Source organism: Nylanderia fulva, unplaced genomic scaffold (assembly GCF_048542155.1).
Source record: "Nylanderia fulva isolate GAGA-0341 unplaced genomic scaffold, ASM4854215v1 Scaffold47, whole genome shotgun sequence".
NCBI lineage: Eukaryota > Metazoa > Arthropoda > Insecta > Hymenoptera > Formicidae > Nylanderia > Nylanderia fulva.
In genome coordinates, this window is record NW_028190554.1 from 592051 (window position 1) to 615857 (window position 23807).

General features: G+C 26.0%; 3 protein-coding genes and 1 long non-coding RNA gene across 5 annotated transcripts in view; 3 read left to right on the forward strand and 1 right to left on the reverse strand.

Moving 5' to 3' along the window:
* Nucleotides 1–23807, reverse strand: part of LOC114937858 (COMM domain-containing protein 4) — a 113595-nt gene that overhangs the window by 33360 nt on the left and 56428 nt on the right. The window lies entirely within an intron of this gene.
* Nucleotides 1148–6123, forward strand: LOC114934054 (UDP-glycosyltransferase UGT5-like). Its single transcript, XM_085486694.1, has 6 exons — nucleotides 1148–1366; nucleotides 1837–2067; nucleotides 3096–3509; nucleotides 4494–4713; nucleotides 5078–5300; nucleotides 5829–6123. The coding sequence occupies exons 1-6, from the start codon at nucleotides 1148–1150 to the stop codon at nucleotides 6121–6123; spliced, it is 1602 nt and encodes a 533-aa protein (XP_085342820.1).
* On the forward strand, nucleotides 7823–9265 carry LOC146721462 (uncharacterized). The gene is made up of 4 exons (XR_014925651.1): nucleotides 7823–8268; nucleotides 8359–8418; nucleotides 9038–9086; nucleotides 9169–9265. It is a non-coding gene; the product is annotated as an uncharacterized LOC146721462 (long non-coding RNA).
* Nucleotides 17123–23807, forward strand: part of Tk (tachykinin) — a 57132-nt gene continuing 50447 nt past the window's right edge. For both annotated transcript variants that reach the window (XM_029311520.2, XM_085486709.1), the window contains exon 1: nucleotides 17123–17258. The gene's annotated coding sequence lies outside the window, so the exon portion shown is untranslated. The remainder of the gene's footprint in view (nucleotides 17259–23807) is intronic.

The window sequence follows — 23807 nt, forward strand, 5'->3', positions numbered from 1 at the left end:
CTAATTTTATTTGCTCGCTGTTTTATGACTACTTATTATTTCTTCTTTTTTTTCGTAAATTATCGTAAAACACGATAACGATGCAAAATCTAATGATGTTCATAATAGACTTGGATATTACATATTTATACAATATGTAAATTATATTGTAATAAAATGATAAGAAAATATAAGAATTTTTTGCGATTTTCTTTTGATCAAAAGTATAAATGCTTTTTTTGTTTTTTTTTATTGATAAATTGTATCGTACATTATGGTTCAATTTGACATAAAATAAAAGCTTTAATATAATAAATATAACATTTTTATCAAAATATTAAAAATAATAAGTGATGGGAATTTTTTGAAGAATTTTATCATTTTTTAAAAATCCAAATATGTCATTATAAAGTTTATTTAAAACTATACAGCCTTTATTTATAAGTCAGTACAAACATGGCACTCATATATGTGGCACCTATAAAAAATTAAAGTAATATAATTATTAATTTAACTGCAATGCAATATATTTGAACTATAATAACTCTCTCTCTCTCTCTCTCTCTCTCTCTCTCTCTCTCTCTCTCTCTCTCTCTCTCTCTCTCTCTCTTAAAGTAATAAATAATTTAATTTAACATCAATGACTACAATATTAATGTATAAAGTACGTTAATATCAAAATATACTATATTATTTAAAAAATTTATTAAATGTATAATCATATAGTTTAATTAATTTATTGCATTGTACATTGAAAATATCATTAGCATATTATTTAGCAACGCGCCAAGTCTTTAACTAAAATTTTCTTTATTTTTAATTTCTGTATAAGTTTCTAATATTTAATTTTTTATATACATTTTTATTTATTTGGCGCAATTTTTTGATATCATTAATTTTTTCAGTAATTAAAAATTCTGTTTCTTATATAGCATTTTTCACATATGACGCATGAACTTGGCACTTTTTTAACTTTTTTTTAAAAAAGATAATATTTTTATGGTTTATTCTACGTAAGAGACTAACCCCCCACTTGGCCAGGATCTCTCCCCACTCGTATTCTTTTAAGTTACAAATAGAGATATAATCAGCCTGCAGGTAGTTAGTGAAAGGATTCATTCGTGAATTTTGATTGCGAGAAGCAAGAAAGATAGCGATACTTTTAATCATGTTAAAATACTTATTTATTTCTTGTATTTTAATTGGTTTAGCAACAATATCAAATTCGCTGTCGATTTTACTAATAGAACCTGTTCTGTCGCCCAGCCATCATATTTGGACAATGAGTCTAGTAAAGGGATTACTTCGCAAAGGCCATCATGTACACGCAGTGAGCTTTCAAGAAACTAAGATCAATGATAAACTAGGGCAGAATATGACATACACAGTAAGTATATATGTTTGTTATGAATTTTGAAAATATTCTAGATAATATTTTCAGCGCATAAAATAAGTAATTTATATAATTTTATAACTAATAATATATAAGTAGCTTATAGTTTTTACAACACATAAGTACATACAAACAACAGAAGAATGGATGCTGCCATTTATATACTCGATATTATATCAGTTCATACAATAATGTTATATCAGAGAGAGAGAGAGAGAGAGAGAGAGAGAGATATTATAAATAAAATGTAATATAATATTCTATATTAGACAAAACTCTATTAAAGAAAAAGAAAATGATTATCTGCATTGCATATTATATAACAATAAACATATGTTAAATGTGCGCAGCAATTATCTATCTTGTTATTTAAATAAGTCAGGCTTATCTAAACTAATGTTTCCTTTTAATTTACATGCTTTTTTATTTTTATATTAGGTATATAAGATATTTATTATTTTCAGGTTTTCGAAAATGTAATAGATGAAATACAGGAGGAATATGATCCTGCTGAATGGGAAAAGTATACTGTATTTTATATGACATACTTTATATATGAGTGGGCAATACTCACATCTGAAAAATTGATAGAAACTGAAGGAGCTAAAGAACTATTGGAAATGATAAAAAATATTGAATTTGATGTTATAGTGCAAGATATTTCGGTGTCTGAATTTTTATACGGAATATGGGAAGTAAGTATAAAGAATATAAGCTATTAATACAAACAATATTTTTTGTATGTACACAATGATTTGAATAATAAATGTACAATTACACACACAAATATGTACATATAATCATGTATACATATATGTAGAATGTTGATGTAGTACATAGATGTACTAAAAGTATCAATTACAAGACTACATTAGAATTATATGTACATATTTATGTAACCAAGATATTTAATTAGCATCATACATTATTTGTAGTGAAACAAGCAAACAAAACAAAAAAATGGCTTAAACAGAAAAAGAATGTATAAATAAAAGACATCTTAAAGAGTTCACACTCAATTAGACGGCTGAAATGATATATATAAATTGATTCCCAAAATATTTTAATTTTCACATTTTTGAAAAAAAGAAATTTTTATAATGCAGTATTTTCATAATCTTTACTTATTATCTTCAAGTTAAATTTAACAACTCTTCTTCCCATAGCTTTATATAATATTTATTATATCTATTTTATTGTTAGCTATTTAATTTTTAAATTAATTATCTTCAAGTTAAAAATCAAATTAAAAGAGAAATAAGAATTTTATTTCAGAAAATAACAAATTTTCTTCTAAAATTATTAACATATAAAAATTTTTAATATATATTATATATATATATATATATATATATTCGTTTAAAATCTTTAATATATATACATACATACATACATACATACATACATACATACATACATACATACATACATACATACATACATACATATATATATAAATATACAAATATATATATACATATATATATATAAATAAACTCTCATTATTGTAAATCATATTTTAGAAGTAAATTTTTTTACAAATATACAAATATATATATACATATATATATATATATATATATATATATGTATATATATATTTATGAATAAACTCTCATTATTGTAAATCATATTTTAGAAGTAAATTTTTTTATTGTTAAAATAAATTTTCTCTAATAGATACAAAAAATATATAACATTCTACGTAGATAATTGTTTTCAGATTGCTAAAGGCAAGCCACCTGTAGTGGGTTATTGCCTGTTTGGACCTGCACCTTGGTTCAAATATCACATTGGGGGACCCAGTTATCCAACTGTTCGATCTTATCCGTATAAAGATCTTACAAAACCTATAAGTCTATGGGAAAGAACATTGAATGTTCTTTATTATGTCGTGGACGATTTGATTCGATACTATTATTACATTCCAAACTCTCAACGAATTGCTGAGCAATACATAGGTCACAAGATTAGACCGTTAAGTGAAACAGAAAAAAATATTCCTATCTTATTAATTAATACTCATTCTGCGTTTGAGCCTGGAATTCCATTGCCTCCAAACGCCATAGAGATTGGAGGATTGCATGCTCAAACTGCGCAACGAATTACTGACGAGGAAACCGCAAAATATCCCGATGTAAGTATAAGATATTTATGAATATTGATATTTAAATTATAAGTATTTCCATTATTTTAGAATTGGTAAAAATAGTAGGAAAAAATACTACTAAATTTGAACATAGTAAAGAAATAGCACTTACAATTAATGTATAGTAGAGAAAATACACACCGAAAATTTTTGCGTTCCATTTTTTGATAAAAAGATATTTCAGTGAAACAACACTATAAAATTCTTTAGTACACTTGTAAAATTGTCCGAAAACTGTCCTTTTTCCTTGACAGTCAATCAACAGCCGTAAAATAATTGAAACATCAGACTTTATGTGGAATGACTGCGCATGTGTAAGGACCAGATGAATGGGACCTCATATTTCAGTTATTTTACAATTGTTGATTGATTATAAAGAAAAAAGGTTAATTTTCGAACAATTTTAAAAGTGTGCAAAAAAATTTTGTAGTGTTGTTTCGTTGAAATATCTTTTTATCTAAAAATAGCACTCAAACATTTTCAGTATGTAATTTCTCACTTCTGATGTCACAATTTCGACATGCTCGATGAGGATCAAGGAGCCTTACGAAACTCAAACTAATCAAAGACGATGCAAAAAATTAAAAACGATGCAATCGTTTTCTATTGTTTTTTATCAATTTTTTTATCAGGGATGTGACATTTTACTCGAATTTGCATTTCGTAATCATGAATTATAAATTAAAATATATTACATCACTAAGTCCATAAAATGCTAATTATATTTATTTATAGTTATTCATTTTAACAGTCACTTCATTAAAAAAGAAAGACATATTTAGATTAAACAAGTTTAATAATATAACTCTTGATTTTTTTGCAAAATTATAAAATAATTTATTGTTTTTGCAAGAATAAATTAGATATTTGGTTATGACTGATTGACAAAATAGGATATGTATGTACATACATGTACATTCATATTATAATATATTATTGGAATGTTTTTATTTTTTATATAATATATTGCAGAGCATACGTAAATTTCTTGATGGTGCAGAAAATGGAGCTGTTGTAATATCATTGGGAACAAATGTAAAGTGGAAAGCTCTCGGACTAGAGAAACTTAAAATTGTTACACTAGCTCTATCGAAACTCAAACAACGAGTACTTTGGAAGCTAGATGTTGACTTGCCATTTCAAGTACCAAATATAATGGTTGTTAAGTGGATGCCCCAAAATGAAATCTTGGGTACGTTTTACACAATGTATAGTAGAATTTAAATATATTAGAAGATACGCAAAAAGTACGCGGTTCGATATTCTTATATGTAATTTAATAATATTTAATATAATAATTTATAGGTATTTTCATAATTATTTTATATATTTTTTTCTAAATGTCTTTATATTCAAATTTTGATTTGTTTTTATTAGTTAATCAAGCATTAATTCATAAAATCCAAATAGAGTTTTCAGATGATAGCGTTCTTCTAAATGAAGCATGTAACATACGTTTTATAATTATAGAAATTACTTGCTTTTAATAACACCAACTAAAATTATTATTTCACCATTGTTTCACCAAACTTATTGTAATATATATTTATATTCAGGTCACAAGAATGTAAAAGCAATCTGGACGCACGGTGGTCTTCTCAGTACACAGGAAGCTATTTGGAAAGGTATACCAATGATCGGAATGCCGTTTTTCGCGGATCAGAAATTCAATGTGGCATTATTAGAACACAAAGGTGTCGCTGTGCGTTTGAATATTAATAATGATTTATCCACGGAGTCCGTATTAGATGCATTTAACAAAATACTTTACAATGAAAGGTATAATATTTAAATATTCTTAGTGTATTGATAGCTTTACTCGTAATAATTTTATAGATCTATTTATATTTTGTAAATAGATTTTGCTAATATCTTATTATAATAATTATCATCCAAATAGTAAATATAAAAAAATTAGTTAAACTAATGTAGTTTAACTATATAAAAATAATATTACTACACTGAAAAAAAGAGTTAACTTGACTTAAGTCATTCAACTAATTATTATTTTATTAATTAAAGATATAAATATTTAAATCAGAACATGTTATATTAGATTTAATATGATGTAATTAATTTAAATACTTCTATACGTTCAATGAATAAAATACTAATTAGTTGAACGGTTTAGTTAACTTAACAACTCAACTTTTTTCTCAGTGTACAATAATAACTATTTCTTTAGAATATAACTTTTTTTATTTAAGTGTATTTTTGTATTTTGTTCTGCATTTAGTTATAAAATACACCATAAGTTTGTATAATGTTATTAATATTAATAACATCACAATAAATTTTTTTGTGCAGTTATACAAAAAATATGAAACAATTATCCAGTGAATTTCGGGATCGGCCAGTGCCGCCGTTAGATTTGGCGGTTTGGTGGATCGAATATGCCGTCCGTCATCCAAATGGAAATTTAGAATCTGAACTTAGATCCCAGAGCTGGGTGGAACAAAATTTAATCGATATCTACGCATTCTTGTTACTTAATATTATCGTAATATTGTGGATCATATTTTTTTTATGGGAGAAGTTATTTAATTTCTGTTGTAATTATGTGTATACCAAATCTAAATTACAGAAAAGTAAACAAATGTAATTTCGATTCAAATATTAATGAAAATAAATAATACTCTATTATGCATACTACTGTTATATATGATATTTAAGTAACATATTATTAAAATATAAATGTTCATGTGTGTGTGCGTGTGTGATATTATTGGACATTATATTTCTTCCTATTGAACTTTGCGATATATGTATAATAAGACATCGTTATTCTACTCTTAGATCGTATTCATCGGTATGAGATAAAACAAAATCATTTCTTTTTAAAGTAATGTTGCTTCAAAAATGATTCCGTTAATAAAGGTCAAAAAATTCTATTCCTTAAAATAAAACTTGAGGTTCAACTTACACCATCGCTACTGTCAGCGCAAAACAAGATCTACTATCGCATACGGTTATCAATTATTTATTTACTAACTACTTGCTTTAATATGAATATCAATACGGAAAAGGTCTACATTTTATTAATAAATTTATTTGATGAATAATTTTTTAATAAAATAATGAGTGCCGGCTAAAACCTTTTGGAGATTACTCAAAGTCATGACATGGCTTTTATTAATATTTATCTAAAATCGATTACGCATTAGATTTTTTATTTTATTTTTATCTTTTTACCTTTTTTCAAAAATATGCAAAAATAATTTTTCGGCGTATTGATCCGAAGACACATACGTTTTGGGGATTGCTTCGATTTTATTATTTCTTTCTATGTGCACTGACCTATCTCTCAAGATTATTACATTCGTATTATTTACCCTTTCCATCTATTTACGAGCCGACCGAACAATCCTGCTAAAACGATCCCGGTTAAATGATGTCATTCTTTGTATCCAATGGTCACGATATCTTAGAAAAAGTCTGAGTGGCGATTTTTCTCGCAATAAAGTGTAAGTATCACGAGAAACAAGAAAACGATTTTTTGAGGACATAATTGTAAGATTAAGACGAATGTAATAAAATTATATTGAATATTTCAAGTAAGTAAGCATACAGATATTTTGGGAAATCAAAAAAGAAGAGTATTAAAGAGAACAGCGTAACCTTTCCGAAATAAAACCAAAATAAAAAGATGATAGCTAAAACCAAAATAGATAGCAAAAATAAGAGAAATTAAAAGTGGAAACGGAAGCAAAAATCAGAGGTGAAAAATATAAGCACTATTCTTTTCTTTTTTATTTTCTCTTCTCCTCCTCGACTGCGAAAATTATTTATAATTTTATAAATTCAAGGAAATTATAAATTAACAAAAATTAATATTTAATAAAATCAGTGAATAAGTCTCCAAAATTAAAGAGCTTGAATTTTGTCTTTTACTTTTTATTTATAGGAATACATTAATTGTTTATTTGCGACAAATAATAAGTAATTATAGATTTCTTAATAAAAAATTAATTTTTTCTAGTTTGTATTTCTTAATATATAAGTCTCTCAATGCTAAGTAATAGATAAGTAATAAAATATGTAACATGTGCGCGTGTATGCGCGCGCGCGCACGCGTGTGTGTGTGTGTGTGTATGTGTGGGTGTGCGTGCGAGTGCGTTTGTTTGTGTGTATTCATAGATAATTATAAGTTGCTTATTTAGTTATTAAATAATCTAAAAAAGATGAGACAAATAAATGAGTATATATGGTATAAATAAATGAGTATAATGATTACAACAGATTTATCATGGTAGCTATAAAAACTGGTAGAAAATCGTGCTTTTTTCTTCCTACATTTTTCTCCCGACTGCTGCCAACCGTAGGTTGGCGAAAAGAGAGGAAGTATGCGTTTCATCGAGCCCGGATCGGTCGTGACCTTAATTCTCGATAACTACTGCATAGTTTTATATCAACTTTGGAACATAAGTTTCTTATTAATCAAGGAAGGTTTAAAGCGTATTATTATCGTTATTTATTCTATTAATAAAAAGTGAAAAATGAGTATTATTTCGTCAATACGGTCTCTCATTGGCTGCTGTGTGAACCTAAGAGGAAAAATGATTCACCAATGAGATTCGTTGTAGTATCCGGATAGGGAATGTTGGTGACATTGGTATATACATCTCGAAGTAATAATGACGGGACTGATAGGATAGGTTAGCTGTCACCTGTTGCGTGTTATTGTCAACAACAATATTAAGTGAAGTGTATTATTATGGATATATCTCAAGAAGATATAAATAAAGGAGTAAGTTTCTTCTTTTATATTTATTGTTTTTTTCTTTATTTAGGATATTGTTAATTATTATTTATTTATTGTTTCTTTATTTATATGTAGGAAGAAGATACTCGCTTGGAGATATCTGAAGAAGAAAACATTATTAATAATAGAAAACGAGTAAGTCTTGTTATTAATAATTAATAAAAATATATAATATAATTAATAATATAATTAATCTGTTGTAGTCATAACATGGTTATATGAATTTATATTTGTCTGCGTAGCCACTTATTTGCTATTAAATTTGCTACGTAGCCACATTGCTATAAATATCCACATATATAATTGTATAAATGTATATAGTTATTTTTTCTCTTATTTGTATATTATATAATAATTATATAATTAATTAAAAATATGTATACAAATATATTTATAGTTATACAAAGATATTAGCGCACCAATAATTATGGCAATGCAGACAAATATATTAACTTACATAGCCAATTATCTACTACAAAAGATTATTCACATATGTAATAATAATTAAGGCTATACAAATATATAAACTTACTTGTGATTACATAATGTATAAACTTATATAACCATAAGAAAGTTAATATATTTGTCGAAGCCATAATTATAATTGCGTACAAGTTTACGTATTTGATATAAGATATTGTTGTCATCTGTCTTTGTCATCTGTCTCTCTCTATCTATCAATCTATCTATCTAGCTATTTTTTTTTATTTATCTCTCTATTTATATTATATTATATTAATTAAAAAAATTGTAGCAGAAAAATATTTGGAAAGAATATAGAACATTGCAGTCACATGGTGAGTGTATGTGTCTTTATTATTATTATTATTATATTATATACATTGTAATATATATATTACATAATAAAAACTTTTACATGTGTAGGATGAAGAAGCAGAGAGACAAAAGAATGAAGAAACAGCATAAGAACAGCAATAAATTAGAAAATAAATAAAAAAAAAATAATAAAAAAATTAGAAAATAAAAAATAAAAAATAAAAAACAATTAAAAAAAAAAATAAAAAATAAAAAACAATCAGAAAATAAATAATAAAAATAAATTAGAAAAAAAAATTAGAAAATAAAAAATAAATTAGAAAATAAAAAAATTAGAAAATAATAAAATTTTTTACAAAAAAAAAACTCCCGACTGCTGCCAACAAAGTTTTAATGTTTAAATTAGAAAATAAATAAAAAAAAAAATAATAAAAAAATTAGAAAATAAAAAATAAAAAATAAAAAACAATTAGAAATAAATAAAAAATAAAAAACAAAATTAAAGTAAAAAACAAAACAAAAATTAAAAATAATAAACACTCACATACGCACACACGCATATGTATACTGACGCTGCGGAACACACACTTAGCGCGGCGTCTCCCGACTGCTCTTGTAAATTGTAGAATTAATAATAATTATAATTAAAAAAAATTTTTGAATTCAAAAATCTGAAATTTTTGTAAATTATATAGCGCTAAATATGTATGATAACAATAAATTTAAATAAGAAAAATTATATAATAAACAACAGACTTTATTTATGTGTGATTATTTCCAACTTTTACAAGCTTATTTTTTATACTTATAATTTTTTTGTTTTTTTATTATTTTTAATTTTTGTTTTGTTTTTTACTTTAATTTTGTTTTTTATTTTTTATTTATTTCTAATTGTTTTTTATTTTTTATTTTTATTTTCTAATTTTTTTATTATTTTTTTTTTATTTATTTTCTAATTTAAACATTAAAACTTTGTTGGCAGCAGTCGGGAGTTTTTTTTTTGTAAAAAATTTTATTATTTTCTAATTTTTTTATTTTCTAATTTATTTTTTATTTTCTAATTTTTTTTTCTAATTTATTTTTATTATTTATTTTCTGATTGTTTTTTATTTTTTATTTTTTTTTTTAATTGTTTTTTATTTTTTATTTTTTATTTTCTAATTTTTTTATTATTTTTTTACATTCTCTCTCTTTAATTTGAAAGACTTCACTTATTTGATTAAAGATTAATTTACGTTAATTTATAATTTCCTTGAATTTATAAAATTATAAATCATTTTCGCAGTCGAGGAAGAGAAGAGAAAACAGAAAGGAAAAAAATAGTGGTGCTTATATTTTTTACCTCTGATTTTTGCTTCTGTTTCCGCTTTTAATTTCTCTTATTTTTACTATCTATTTTAGTTTTAGATTTCACCTTTTTATTTCCGAAAGGTTACGTTGTTCTCTTTGAGTTACCAATAAATGGACCAAATTTAATCCCTATTTGTAATTATAATCATGAAAATATATAATATTTGCGTGTTAGTATTAGGCAATTTTTAGCATTTACATTTACTATTGTACTTATAGATCAAATTTGAATCTTTCATACACAAATTTTGACAAGAACTAATTTGATGAATAAAAATGTGTTTAGCAATTTTTTTATATTATAAACAATAAATGTAAATATAAACAAATATATTGTAAATAAAGTTTTAAAGGTATAATTAAATAATTTATTCTTTAATTAATTTCAAAAAGATTTTACTGTAACATATTTTTAATTAAAAATAAGAAGGTCTTAATTAATTTAAAAATGTGTATATAAAGAGAAATTATACTCTTTCTCTTAAGCAACTCATATAAAGAGTTAATGTTAAAATGATTTGTAAAAAGATTTTTTTGAATTAATTTATCTGTTGCCATTAAAGATTCAATTTCAATCCTTGTGAAAAGATTTTATATGGTTGAATGTACAATTCCACAAGCGTTATATCGCTGTCGTAACAAACTGTAATGTCAGTTTCATTCTTTGAAATAAAAGCGTTTCATTTAGAATATATATATGACAAGATTAAAATTATTTTTCTACATTTTTGTGCATTTTGAATATTACATATAAATGCAATATAAATGATATTCAAAATTTTTGAGAGATATTTTAGAGTCTAATAAGAATTTACAGAAAATGCACAAGCGTTTGAAGAAAGATTTAATAAAATACTAAAAAAGGTTTCTTAATATATATGATTATCAAATTATATTTATTTTAATTCACTTTTATCCTATGTCAAACTAAATTTTAATTCATTTTTATCTAACATAATTTTTCATGGATTAATTTATCTATAGCCATTTTTTATGGCTAGAAACTCTACAGTATCCAAAGTTAGACAGCCGATGCAATAACTTGAATCATTTATCGGATGCGAATTCAGACATGTCCGTTTGTTGAGCGACGCGACAAACCACTTTAACTCGATCACTTTGCTTCCGGTATGACGATAACAGGATATCGAGTATTAAATCCGAAGCCATCAATCGGTGGAAGAAAATAAATAAGGATCTTTAGCAAGATGCAGCTTTTTGGTGTCATCAAATACAATCAATCAACATAATTTCCGAGCTGAATCTTTAGCAAGAATAAGAGCAATTGAGTTTCATTTTTTCTATCTTTCATAAGCGAGATATTCTCGCTTTTCACATTTAGGACAAAATGGTAAATCGATATAGATATCTTCGACGCTCCTCTTTTCCTGTGATTGTTATATATTCAATTACAATTTGCAAGAGAGATTGACTAGTATAAAGTAAATATTGAAATGTATTGTATAGCAATTAATTGCGCAATAAAATAGTCGTATTAAGAGTAATTTTTAGAGAAAACGAATACCGTTTTATTGATATTATATAGCAAGAAAATTGCTTCTGTTTTATTTTTATCTTTTTCATTATAAAAAAACAATTACAAAAACTCTTGTCTAAATTCTCTCACGATAATATTTTTGATGGAATAATCACATTTATTCCACACAGATGGAAATATATCAATATTTTATTTTAAAAAATTGTAATTTTTAGCACATTTATTGTTAATTTTAAAATATTATTATTAATTATTTATACCACAATTGTTAAGCAATTTTACTATTTTTTTGATGGTTAACATCAAGAATCAAATATGCTATGCAATTTTTTATCAGAAACGCGTGATCAGTAAGAGATATTTTCTGATATGTAAACGTTATACAAATTTTAGCGGAAAATGTGGTAAAATGTCTATGAGAAGCGGTTGTAGCGCGGTATTTTTAGTTTCAACGTCAATTGAATTTACGATATAAATCAAGCGAACGTTCGTATAGTCTGACAAGCGAGCCGCTCGTTTGTGTATAGTATGCAAAACAAAAGGACGGAGTTGGACAATACGTGAAAAAGTTACGTCATCTTAACAATAAATATAAGTGCTCTCACAAGTAAGATAAAATAAAACTAAATAAAATTTATTTTATTTGAACTCAAATAATATTAAGAGAAAGTTTTTATAATAAAACAATTTTTCTTGAATTTTGGATTATCCATCGGATATTTCATGTTATAATTGCATTTTTTGCACTTTATGCATGTAAGACAAAAATACGTTTATAAAATTATTATATATATATTGGATAAAAGATATATTCTGATATACGAAATAAAAATAAAAAAATCAACTTTGAACGTCAAACTATATGGTCAAGAGATTTGATGCAAATGTTAGAACTTTGTGGACTGTACGTATGTGTATCATTCGGTTCACGCAAACGAAAACACCGAAGACAATCACTTGGGAATACTTTCTTTTCAAGACGTTAGTAACGGTTTGCGACCGCAGCAACTCGACCGCGAAACTAAAACCATTTTATTTTCTTGCAAATGTGATAGTCGCTCTTCTCAAATCCCATAAGGAAAAACCATACTTTTTCAGTTGAAAGATTCTAACTTAAAAATAACGATAACATACTCCATAGATTATTAGGCTATGCATATATGTCATGACTATGTAAATTGTCTTTATTGTATTTTTCTTAATAGAAATAATTTAGGTTACAAAAAATGTGTTCATAAATTAATATATGTATATATATATATATATATAATAAACTGTTAATTTTATTGGGTTAATTGTAAATTAATTTAGTTTAAATAATTATTTGATTTGAGATACACTTATCGAAGAACTTATTGTTAGCACAAGAGACTGGAAAGAGAGAAAAGAACAAAATAAAGAGTTTCTTTAATTCTTCATAAGAATTTTCTTTTAACAAAAAAAGACATCAAATTTGTTTTAAAAAAATCAGTTTCTAAATATTTTTCTTGATATAATACTTTGTATAGCGTTTACTCGACAAGCGATAGTTGTAGCGAACCGATTTTCTTCGCACAATATGGAACACGAATGAAGATAATAACTATCGACCAACGCACTATGGACCAATTCGTGAATATCCACGACGAAAGGGTTACAACGTACAGGGTTTGTCCGGAAAGTAATGCGTCGCATTTTTTTAAAAAAGAATTTATTGATCGCATAGGTAAAACAACTTAAAATTGTTCGAAGTATGACCCTTCTGCGTCAATACATTTTTGCCAACGCGATTTCCATGCGTCATAAGATTTCTGGAACTCCTTGACTGGGATGCTGTTCAGGGAGGCCGTCGAAGTAGCTTGTACGTTGTCAACCGACTCGAGCTGTTGTCCTTTGAGCTCCCTTTTCAGCCGAGGAAATAAAAAAAAGAAATTGGGATTATCTGCACAGAGTTGCTTGAGTTCTTCACAAACTTCCACTCGGTGTTGCTTTTGCGCATCGGTCAACACTCTGGGCACAAGTTTTGCGCAAATCTTCCGCATGGCCAAGTCTTCCGATACAATCTCGTGAACAATCGTTTTCGGCAAGTTCAATAATTCCGACATTAAGCGAACATTCATTCGACGGTCTGAATTCAATAATTGGCGCACACGAGTCACATTGTCGTCCGTTCGCGATGTTGACGGGCGTCCTGCGCGGGCCTCGTCGGCGACCTCCTTCCGACCTTCTCTAAACATCTTGTGCCATCTGTTTGACTGCGATTTGGAAAGGCAATCGTCCCCGAAAACTTTCTTGAGCATTTCAAAAGTTTCCAGCGGCGTCTTGTCCAGCTTCACGCAAAACTTTATCGCATAGCGTTGCTCTATCGTTCTCTCCATCACAAGTTCGACGCGACCACTAAGCAGAGGTTCACAGAATAAGCCGTCCTAACCCTCCAAGCGCATGGAAACAATTGAGCGACCTACCGTTGGAAAGCTAAGGGTACCCCCCTTCCTCCCCAACCGGTCCCATCGCTCTGCGATGTATAGTCGCGTCACAAAAAAATGCGACGCATTACTTTCCGGACAAACCCTGTATGTGTGCATTTATGCAGGCACACATATACATACATACAACACATATGTTTTTCTCAAAGGTCAGTATGGCAGCATCTTCCATCTCCCTCGTCTTTTATATAATACATCACTTTATAAAAATACTCTGTAGAAGCACGTTAAGGTAACTTTTTCTTTGTTCGAAGAACACTCACGCGGTTAAAGGTGCAAATTGTGAGAGATCGATCGAGAACATCGCCTTCGTTCGACGTATAATAATAAGTATAACGAAGCTCTAATGATACTCAAAATAGTAAAACTCTGACTGAGCATTCACTCGTGTTTAAAAAAGCACGACTTTTAAATGATACATTTTTATTTTTAATTTTATACTAATGTTGCACAAGAATATATTCAATATATAATATTTATTTTTATGAAATGATCACTTTTTTTATTATTCACTCTGTTGCTTATCATAATGAATGCATTTTTCTTTTATTTGTAACTTGTATGTTATGTGTATATAATGTGTATTTGCACAGAGATAAAGAGAGAGAGAAAGAGAGAAACTTAAAAACTTTTTGACCATATGATATTATTGTTATATTACATCGATGTGGTTTTGAATTTAAATTGAATTGAATTTGAATTTAAATTATAACTCTTTTTTTTCTTTATTTATTTTATCTGTGCTATTTTATTGATTGCAAGTACGTAGAACTGTGTAAAGTTCATAAGTTTATTAATTTTTGTTTATTATAAGTGCTATAACTCTATAAAATATTATTTTACTTATTCTTCATAACAGTTGGATGATAAGAATGAGATAATAGCTATTGCTTAATGCGAAAATCTCGTCAATCGGTGATGTCGAACATATGACACGCTCGGAGAATGACAATTGTGTCACATATTTGACATCGTTGATATTCTCGCATTAAGTAATTGCATTATCGTTGTTATCGCTGTTATCGTCCATGAATTTCTTTTCTCGCTCAAAAATTATCTAAAAATCGATGCGTTGACACACATCAATAACGTTTATTTTTAAATAACACTTTTGAAGTAAAGTAGGTAGGACTGAAGTTGTTAGCTTCCTGATAATAAAACATGATAAACTCAATATAAACGTTAAAACATATATATTTTATATAAGAGTTATATACGGCACGAAAATTCCTATAAAGATTATCATCTTCCGAGATAACAAATGCAAAGCGATTAGTGCACTTTGGGGTTCTACTAATTCGGTTATCATATCTATTTTCGGGCGAAACACACCCTGCTCCACTAAACGTATCTATGTATTTACGACTCTGACTATTATTGTCAAAATATTGTGTTTCGCATATCTTAATGTAAATTATCTATTGTCATCATAAAGAAAGAAAGCTATTGCATATATATGTATATTTAAGAAGTTTGTTCATTTCATTAAAATGGCTATTAATTACGCCAGTAGGCCTTTATATAGACTTTATAATATTTGCTTAAAAATACGCTTTTTTATAATAGTCTTTTTTTTGTAGAATATATAGTATCTGTTTTTTGTTCCACCGTCTTGTTCCATCATAATCACTCTTCCGTGCACATAATTTTATACGCATATTAATAACAGTAATTTTTTTGAACAACATATTCGAGAATGCATTTTTAAAAATAATGATATATTTTGTTTTATTTTATTGTTTGTACCAATTTTATCTTCTCCCTTTCTCACATATACATTACATGATTTAACAAAATATTCTTTTATAATATATAAAATTATTTATTCATATTGCACTTGCAATGATATGTAAAGACAAATACGTTTATACTTATGAAAGAATATTTTCTCTTGTCATATCTTGTCGTTTTTGTAAAGTATAAATCAATATTAAAATAGAGAAATATAATCCTACTTAAACATATTATAATTATAATAGAAATAATTTTAAATGTATGCGTCTTATATTATATTTATATTATATTTTTATCAAATCTTCTCAAATAATATTATAGAAGAAATTTTGTTTTCTTTTATATTCAGAAGATTTGTGAAGAAAATAGCATTTGTATTAAAATACAAAAAAAATTGCTCCAAATGTAGTCTTTATAAAAATATTAATCATCATTTGCTTTAATTTTTCGACCATCATTCATTACACAATACAAAGCAGAGCGTACTTTTATCCCATGTCTATTTAATTGGCGAAAAAAATAATATAAATAAGTAACTGATCTCTTTTTCTAAAATAAATTAGATAATAATCATGTTCAATCGAGGCATTAAATTATGAAGTCAGAGCTGATCACCGAAGCGAATAAACTCGTCATACCAAATACGACACCATACGTGTTATCACTTTATTAACGGCGACCGGTTTTATAACGCCTTTCATTCACCAGAGGGTACGTTAACTACGTCATAGTTTAACACATTTTTCACGTGGGCGAAATCCACGTTGAGAAAGTGAGCAAATATAGGAAGATTCCCGGGCAGAAAAGGAGAACAGACGATCGCCGTTTAAATCGTCGTTCATCCAAGTGCCCGAGATGCAGACTTCCTTCGCAAACCGATCGGTGGGGGCCGTTCCACCCCTGTTTAGGGGTGCAAGCTCAGTTCTCTGATTGGTCCATATACCCCGTGACGTCACTGCGCCGCTAGCATTACGTTAACTTGAAGCACGCGGAGCTTCGGATTCAGTCAGTTGACCGCTGTTCGCCACACCGAGCAGTTCTCACCTTGAAACTCTGAGGATTGCCAAAACTCGAAACGGATCGTCGAATTCTTATCGATTTCACTGTTACATCACCATATCTTTGGACACATTCGGTCTTACTTTTGAAAGGTAAGTGAATTTATTTTTTAATAAAAAAGTACCGTCTTTAATAAGTGCATTTTCCCTATAAAATTTAAAAAATAATCAGTTAACTTTTAGCTTGTCTTATTTTATTAAAAATTCTTATTTTACTTTAACTTTATCTCTTTCATAAACTTTCACGTAATTTTATTTCCTATATTTATTGCTTAAAATGTACACGAAAAAACCGAAAATTATATTTTCTGTTGCAAAGAACTTGAACAATACATTCACATCTATTATCTATAAAATGGAGAATACTAAATTTCTCGTTCCTTTCTGTAAATTTATTATATTTAATATTATATTTTTTATCTACACATCGCGTTCTTTATTTAAAAAAAAATAGAAAAATTCTTTAAACGACAATTTTTATGTTACGAATATAAATTTTATTATAATATTCTGATTTTACATGACTGAAATTTTTGCATGATTAAAAATGTGTATGGCTCTCTCTCTCTCTCCTCTTTTTTCTTTCTTTTGTTTAAATAAATTTAAAACAAAAAATTTTATAAAGAAAAAGACCTTTATTACTGAGCAAATTGATATATTTTTTTATCTTTTTGTTAATCAAGAATTGATATTCACGTATAATTGACAATATTTTTATATAATATTATATTAGCCTTCTTAGAATAATTTTACTTTATTACTTTTGAATTAAAAAGATTGAAAGTTAATATGTTTTATGTATCTTGTAAATTTTGCTTGTAATTGTAAATTCTCATGAATTGTATAAAATATGTGTATACAATTATTAAGATAAAATTGTCTGATGGTTTTACAAATCTAATTAGCTACTGTGCAAACTTTAAAAGAAAATCCAAACGAAGAGAAATAATGAGATTAATAAAAAAAAGACATATATAACTAAGACATACATAACTTTAAACAAAAGATTTAATGAGAGTAACTTCTTGAAATTAAAATAAATAAATAATATTAGTCTTTCAAATATCTTAATTTTTTAATTCTTATATTTATTTAAGAAATTTATACGAGAAATCTAAGCACTCTTTAATTTATACTCTCTTTCACGTTATCAATTTCCATATTAAAAAAATTATACATATTATTTTATATATTTAAAAAAGAGAAAGAAAGTAGAAAAAAAAAGATATACAATGTTTTGTAACGAAAATTTGTATTGACGCGTATAACAAAAATTATCAAAAATCTTATTTAAAGGTTAATCGTTTTCGTAGAATAATGTATAAAACGAGCAGGGTTTATCTTCAAATATCAAATTATATTTATCCTGAGAATCATCAGTAATCGTAGAACAATATGGTATTGGAAAAATTTTATAAAAATTTCTCTGATTAATATTTATCACAATAAAAATATTAATATATACCACAATAGACATAAAATATGTTCGATTACTTTTATTATATATGTATATAATAAAATTTATTATGTACATATTAGTATTTTTTATTGTGGTAAATATTGATCAGAAAAATTCTTATAAATTCTTCCAATACCATGTAATCCCTCGATTACCATAATTTTCAAGGTAAATTTTAAGAGAAACTTCTTTCCTTATACAAAGTATAATTATACAAATTTATATTATTTCCCTAATTCTAGCTTTGTATTAATTTAATTTAATTTCAGTAGTTTAACCTTTAGACATAGGTAAACGGACAAGTTTCGTGCTACTCTTCAATTATTTTGTAGAAGCAACAGGCTTCCGACATAATGGCAGCCTTATGTAATAATATTAAACAAGTTCTTCTTATAAAATTAATCGAGTGTATTATGTTTAGATTGTTTTACGTCAAACTTTTGAATTAGCAAACTTACGATTTATTAATACATGACGTTAAATATGTCAATACTTTTATTTCCGAAGTATTATAGTAACATATATTATATAGAACGAAAATACTACAAAATAAAAAAGATTGTAATGTTTTATACTGCTTTGGTTTGAGAAGCACATATATACACTAAAACACAAAAGGTAGAAATATTAAACAAAAATATGCATTAAGTGCATATATTTTTGTTTAATAGAAGATATCAAGTTTCTCAAATTTTTCGCAATCTGATCGCGTATTTATGAGACTATACCAAAGTGCATCTCCTTATCTAAAATATTTATCATTCGTTGAATGGCTTTTAACAGAGTTTTGATTATAGAAAAATTTAACGTATATAAAATGTAATTGTTATAAGACTGATAATTTTTTTATTAAATTTTTATAATAAAAAAATTAAAATTAAATTAAAAAAATAAGATTAAATTAAAATTTAATTCTTAAAAAAATTTATCTAGAGTTTAATATTAATAGTATTTATGCTAAAATTCTTATATTATGTAAGATTACATGAAGGCTAAATTAGAATTATAAAAGAATCATTAATTAGAATACAGATTAAGAAATAATTGATTAAAATTTTATTTTATTATTAAAATCTTTAGATAATGACAAAATATGACAAAATGATTAATTTGCTACTTTTTCACATTTTCAATGAAAATTATATCCCTAATATTTTGCACAAAAAAAATTAATTTAAAGAAATAATTTTCAAAATTAATTTAAAAATTTTGTAAATATTTAGGAGACTTATTATTTAATAATATATTGATATAATTTATTTATATTTTTACATATTTTAATTATTAGTATCAAAAAATTTTTTATACGTATTTTAGATTCAATTTTCTCTCATAAAATTATTTTTTAAATTATCACACTTATATAATACCCAGATTATATCTACAGTATTTTTTCGAAAAAATCGTGATTTTTTTTTATTAATAAAAAAGCAAAAGACAAAGAATATAACGAAGGACTTTGAATTGTGCAAGATATTTCAGATATGTAATTTTATTCCCTGCACGGCACAAAGAGCGATTTGATGAACAAAATGCAATTTTGAAAAACGTCAACTAAAATATAATTTTGTTTGAAACAAAATACAGTTTTACGAAAGAGAGAGAAGAGAGTGTGTGTGAGAGGGAGAAGCAAAATTTTAATTCCTAGTGTTTTACAATTGAGGTGTGCATCAATATCCATTCTCTTGAGGCCCCTTTAAATGCGATTTACCATGCTAATGAGATATACTTCGCGTCGCCGAAACACTAAGCTAACTTCGCCGCTCTGTTCGTTAGCGCGAGTCGAAGTCATTCACTATAATAGCCCGATGTGGACCAAAGGGAGGGAACATTGAATTTATCGGACTCTACGGGGTGCGAATACAGTATATAAGCGAAGCCAAGCGATAGCAAAGTTTCTATCGAGTGTGCAAGCTATGTTCCGGCACGTAGCAATTTTTAAATTCCATTGCGCCTTGTCTATTGCGCTGTCTATTCGATGTACTTTTCTCATGTTTTTATCGTTTCAAAAATCGGACGGTCAAATTCTCGCACTGGTGCACGTACATCAATATATATATATATATATATATATATATATATATATATATATATATATCAATCGTGATATTTTCGCATGGTGATTCCCCCAGGCATTCATGTGGTACTTTTCGACAGATTAATTATTCGCTGTTTCGTGTTTGATGCTCACGACTTTTTGACAATCGATCTTTTACAAATAAAAAAATTATCTGCGAAAGAATTCATACAAGATTTTTTTCATTTAATTTACATATTACATTATATATCTTTAAAGAGAAGACTATAATATCATTTCCATTATGTTTTTCTAAAAAAAAATACTAGGAAACTCTCTCGTAGATACATTTTATTTAAATAATGATATATTAAAGACTTTGTAATTATATATTAAAAATTCTTACCGCAAATGTTATTAATGAAAATTATTGGAAATACTATATGTATTTTATATATTTCCTGAAATATACTTTTATATAAATGAGAAATTGTTGTAATATTAGTTGTGTGCATCGCATTAATATTCCTTATATAATATAGTAGACAGATATTACTTTCTAATTATATAGAGAATAATTAGTTTCGTAGCCGAGATACTCAGATATGTAAGGTCGCTAATTAGAATACCATTCTGAGTTTAGATTGACATAATCATCATGTATAATTTAATCGAGCTCAGGGGCTTTCTTTAATGCAAAATCAAGAAAGTAATTAACAAGTTTTGTGCAATCCTTTACAATGATTCCTCTGAGAGGTTTCTGGTGGATCTAATTAAATCAAGAGACTGAATCATCGCACTTTTTTTTTATTCATAATTTATTTTAATATTTCATTATTTCAAACTAATTCTTATGCAACGTGCGTGTTATAATACCTTTTATGATCAATAATTTTAACTCAATTGTGCAATCATTATAATGACAATCTGCAAATACTCTTATAATTATAATTCAAAGATAAATAATATTTCGAATATATACGATCAATTTTCAAGATTATTAAAACACTTATAGTTATGAAAACATTTTTTTAAATGTTTCATCTTCTAACAAAATACTTTCTATTATATTATCATAATCATGATTATTATTATTATTATAAATGTAATGTAATATAATGTCCCCTCTACTTTTGTGTGTTTCTAATGCTTGTATGCATTATATTTTTTATTTGTTTACGTTACTATATATTTTTTTAGATATTTTACATTTGAAACATCTGAATTTATTGCTATTAACAATTAAATACGTTATAATTAATTTTATATCTGCTATATAATATTTCCTAATGGTTAACCGCCGTTTAATTACTTTCTCTCTCTCTCTTTTGATCTGTTTAAAATTCATTAAAATAATGCCGAAATGTATCGCAGTATTAATATGCTAATATGCTAATATGCTAATTTCAATATATTTGTGAGAGAATTGTTATCATAAAATATGTGATATAATAAAAGGCCAACTTAACAAGCTTATATGCTATTAATTGAAAAAACTATTTATTAATTTACTTCATACTATACAAAAGTTCAGATAAACGTTTCGACTGTACGACAGTCTTTCTCAATATCCTAATAATATGTTAAAAAATTAATTTAGTCATTTCAACATCATAAATAAATAAAACAATTATAAGATTATATGACGAACGCAGTACAAATTCATGTATGTTGGCATGAGTTAGAGCGTCAGATGCTGTTATATTATGTAACCATTTTTTGTCAACGAACATAACACTTTTTTAAAAAATTATTTCTTTTTACTTAACATAGTCACAATGTGTACTTTTTTAAAAAACAAATCGATATTTGTTTCTTAAAAAAGTACACATTGTGACTAATCGATATTTGTTTCTTAAAAAAGTACACATTGTGACTATGTTAAGTAAAAAGAAATAATTTTTTAAAAAAGTGTTATGTTCGTTGACAAAAAATGGTTACATAATATAACAGCATCTGACGCTCTAACTCATGCCAACATACATGAATTTGTACTGCGTTCGTCATATAATCTTATAATTGTTGTATTTATTTATGATGTTGAAATGACTAAATTAATTTTTTAACATATTATTAGGATATTGAGAAAGACTGTCGTACAGTCGAAACGTTTATCTGAACTTTTGTATAGTATGAAGTAAATTAATAAATAGATTTTTCAATTAATAGCATATAAGCTCGTTAAGTTGGCCTTTTATTATATCACATATTTTAATTGTATACGAGCCGAAGTTTAATTTATAAAATATATATATGTTATCATAAACATTATTTTCGGTTTGATTATAATTAAATTGAGAGAGTAAAGTCTAATTTAGTAACAACATAAAATAATTATTATAAAAACTTTAAAAGAAGACTATTATATACAATAATACTATATAAATGAGCGGATTACATAAATCTTTAGAATTACTACAATAATTAATATATTTTAATCGTTTAATAAAATATTTAATATATTTTATTCTTATCTTGTAATTACTTAATCGTTTTCCTTGTATTTTAGATTATTTGACATGATAAATTCAAGTTAAATAATTTTAAAAATATAAAAAAATTGTACGATATAAATAATTCAATTAACATATATTTTGTTATCACTGCGCACATGATGTAATAAAAAAATAATAACATTTCTCGTATTATATATATAGATTTTTATTCATTTCTATTGTCTCTCTACTCATTGCATTTGCATAGAAAATAGAAAGCATTGTAAGCTATAATTGGATGAGCTTTGAAAGCGACTTACCAAAAGATTGCAGCTTAGAGAACGATAAGGAAATAGCGAATTATAGACTAAATTTTCAGAAGTTCTCGTAAGAAGATTAGTAATTTTTATCAGGATACATGTTAAATCTAATTATAATGATTAGTTAAATAGCTCAATGACAATAAATCTACTACTCTAATGTTATAAAATTCAAAAACAATTTAAATTAAAAAATCAAATTATGTTATGCTTTAAAAACAAAATAAAAAGTATATATAATATATGTATATGTAAATATTTTATACTTTCTTTATTTCTACCATTCTTTTTTCACATATACAAAGCTTGAATAAGAAATCTCTGCTGATTGAAAGATATCCATGACACGAATTCATCTTTATTTAGATTGTTGAATACCGAAATCAATATCTTAACAGATAATTTTATATA

Excerpts from the sequence above, each read along its gene's own strand:
- LOC114934054 (XM_085486694.1), top strand. The coding sequence starts at position 1,148 with ATGTTAAAATACTTATTTATTTCTTGTATTTTAATTGGTTTAGCAACA. Across the intron at positions 2,068-3,095 it reads TTTTATACGGAATATGGGAA|ATTGCTAAAGGCAAGCCACC; the intron begins GTAAGTATAAAG and ends AATTGTTTTCAG. Across the intron at positions 3,510-4,493 it reads AAACCGCAAAATATCCCGAT|AGCATACGTAAATTTCTTGA; the intron begins GTAAGTATAAGA and ends AATATATTGCAG.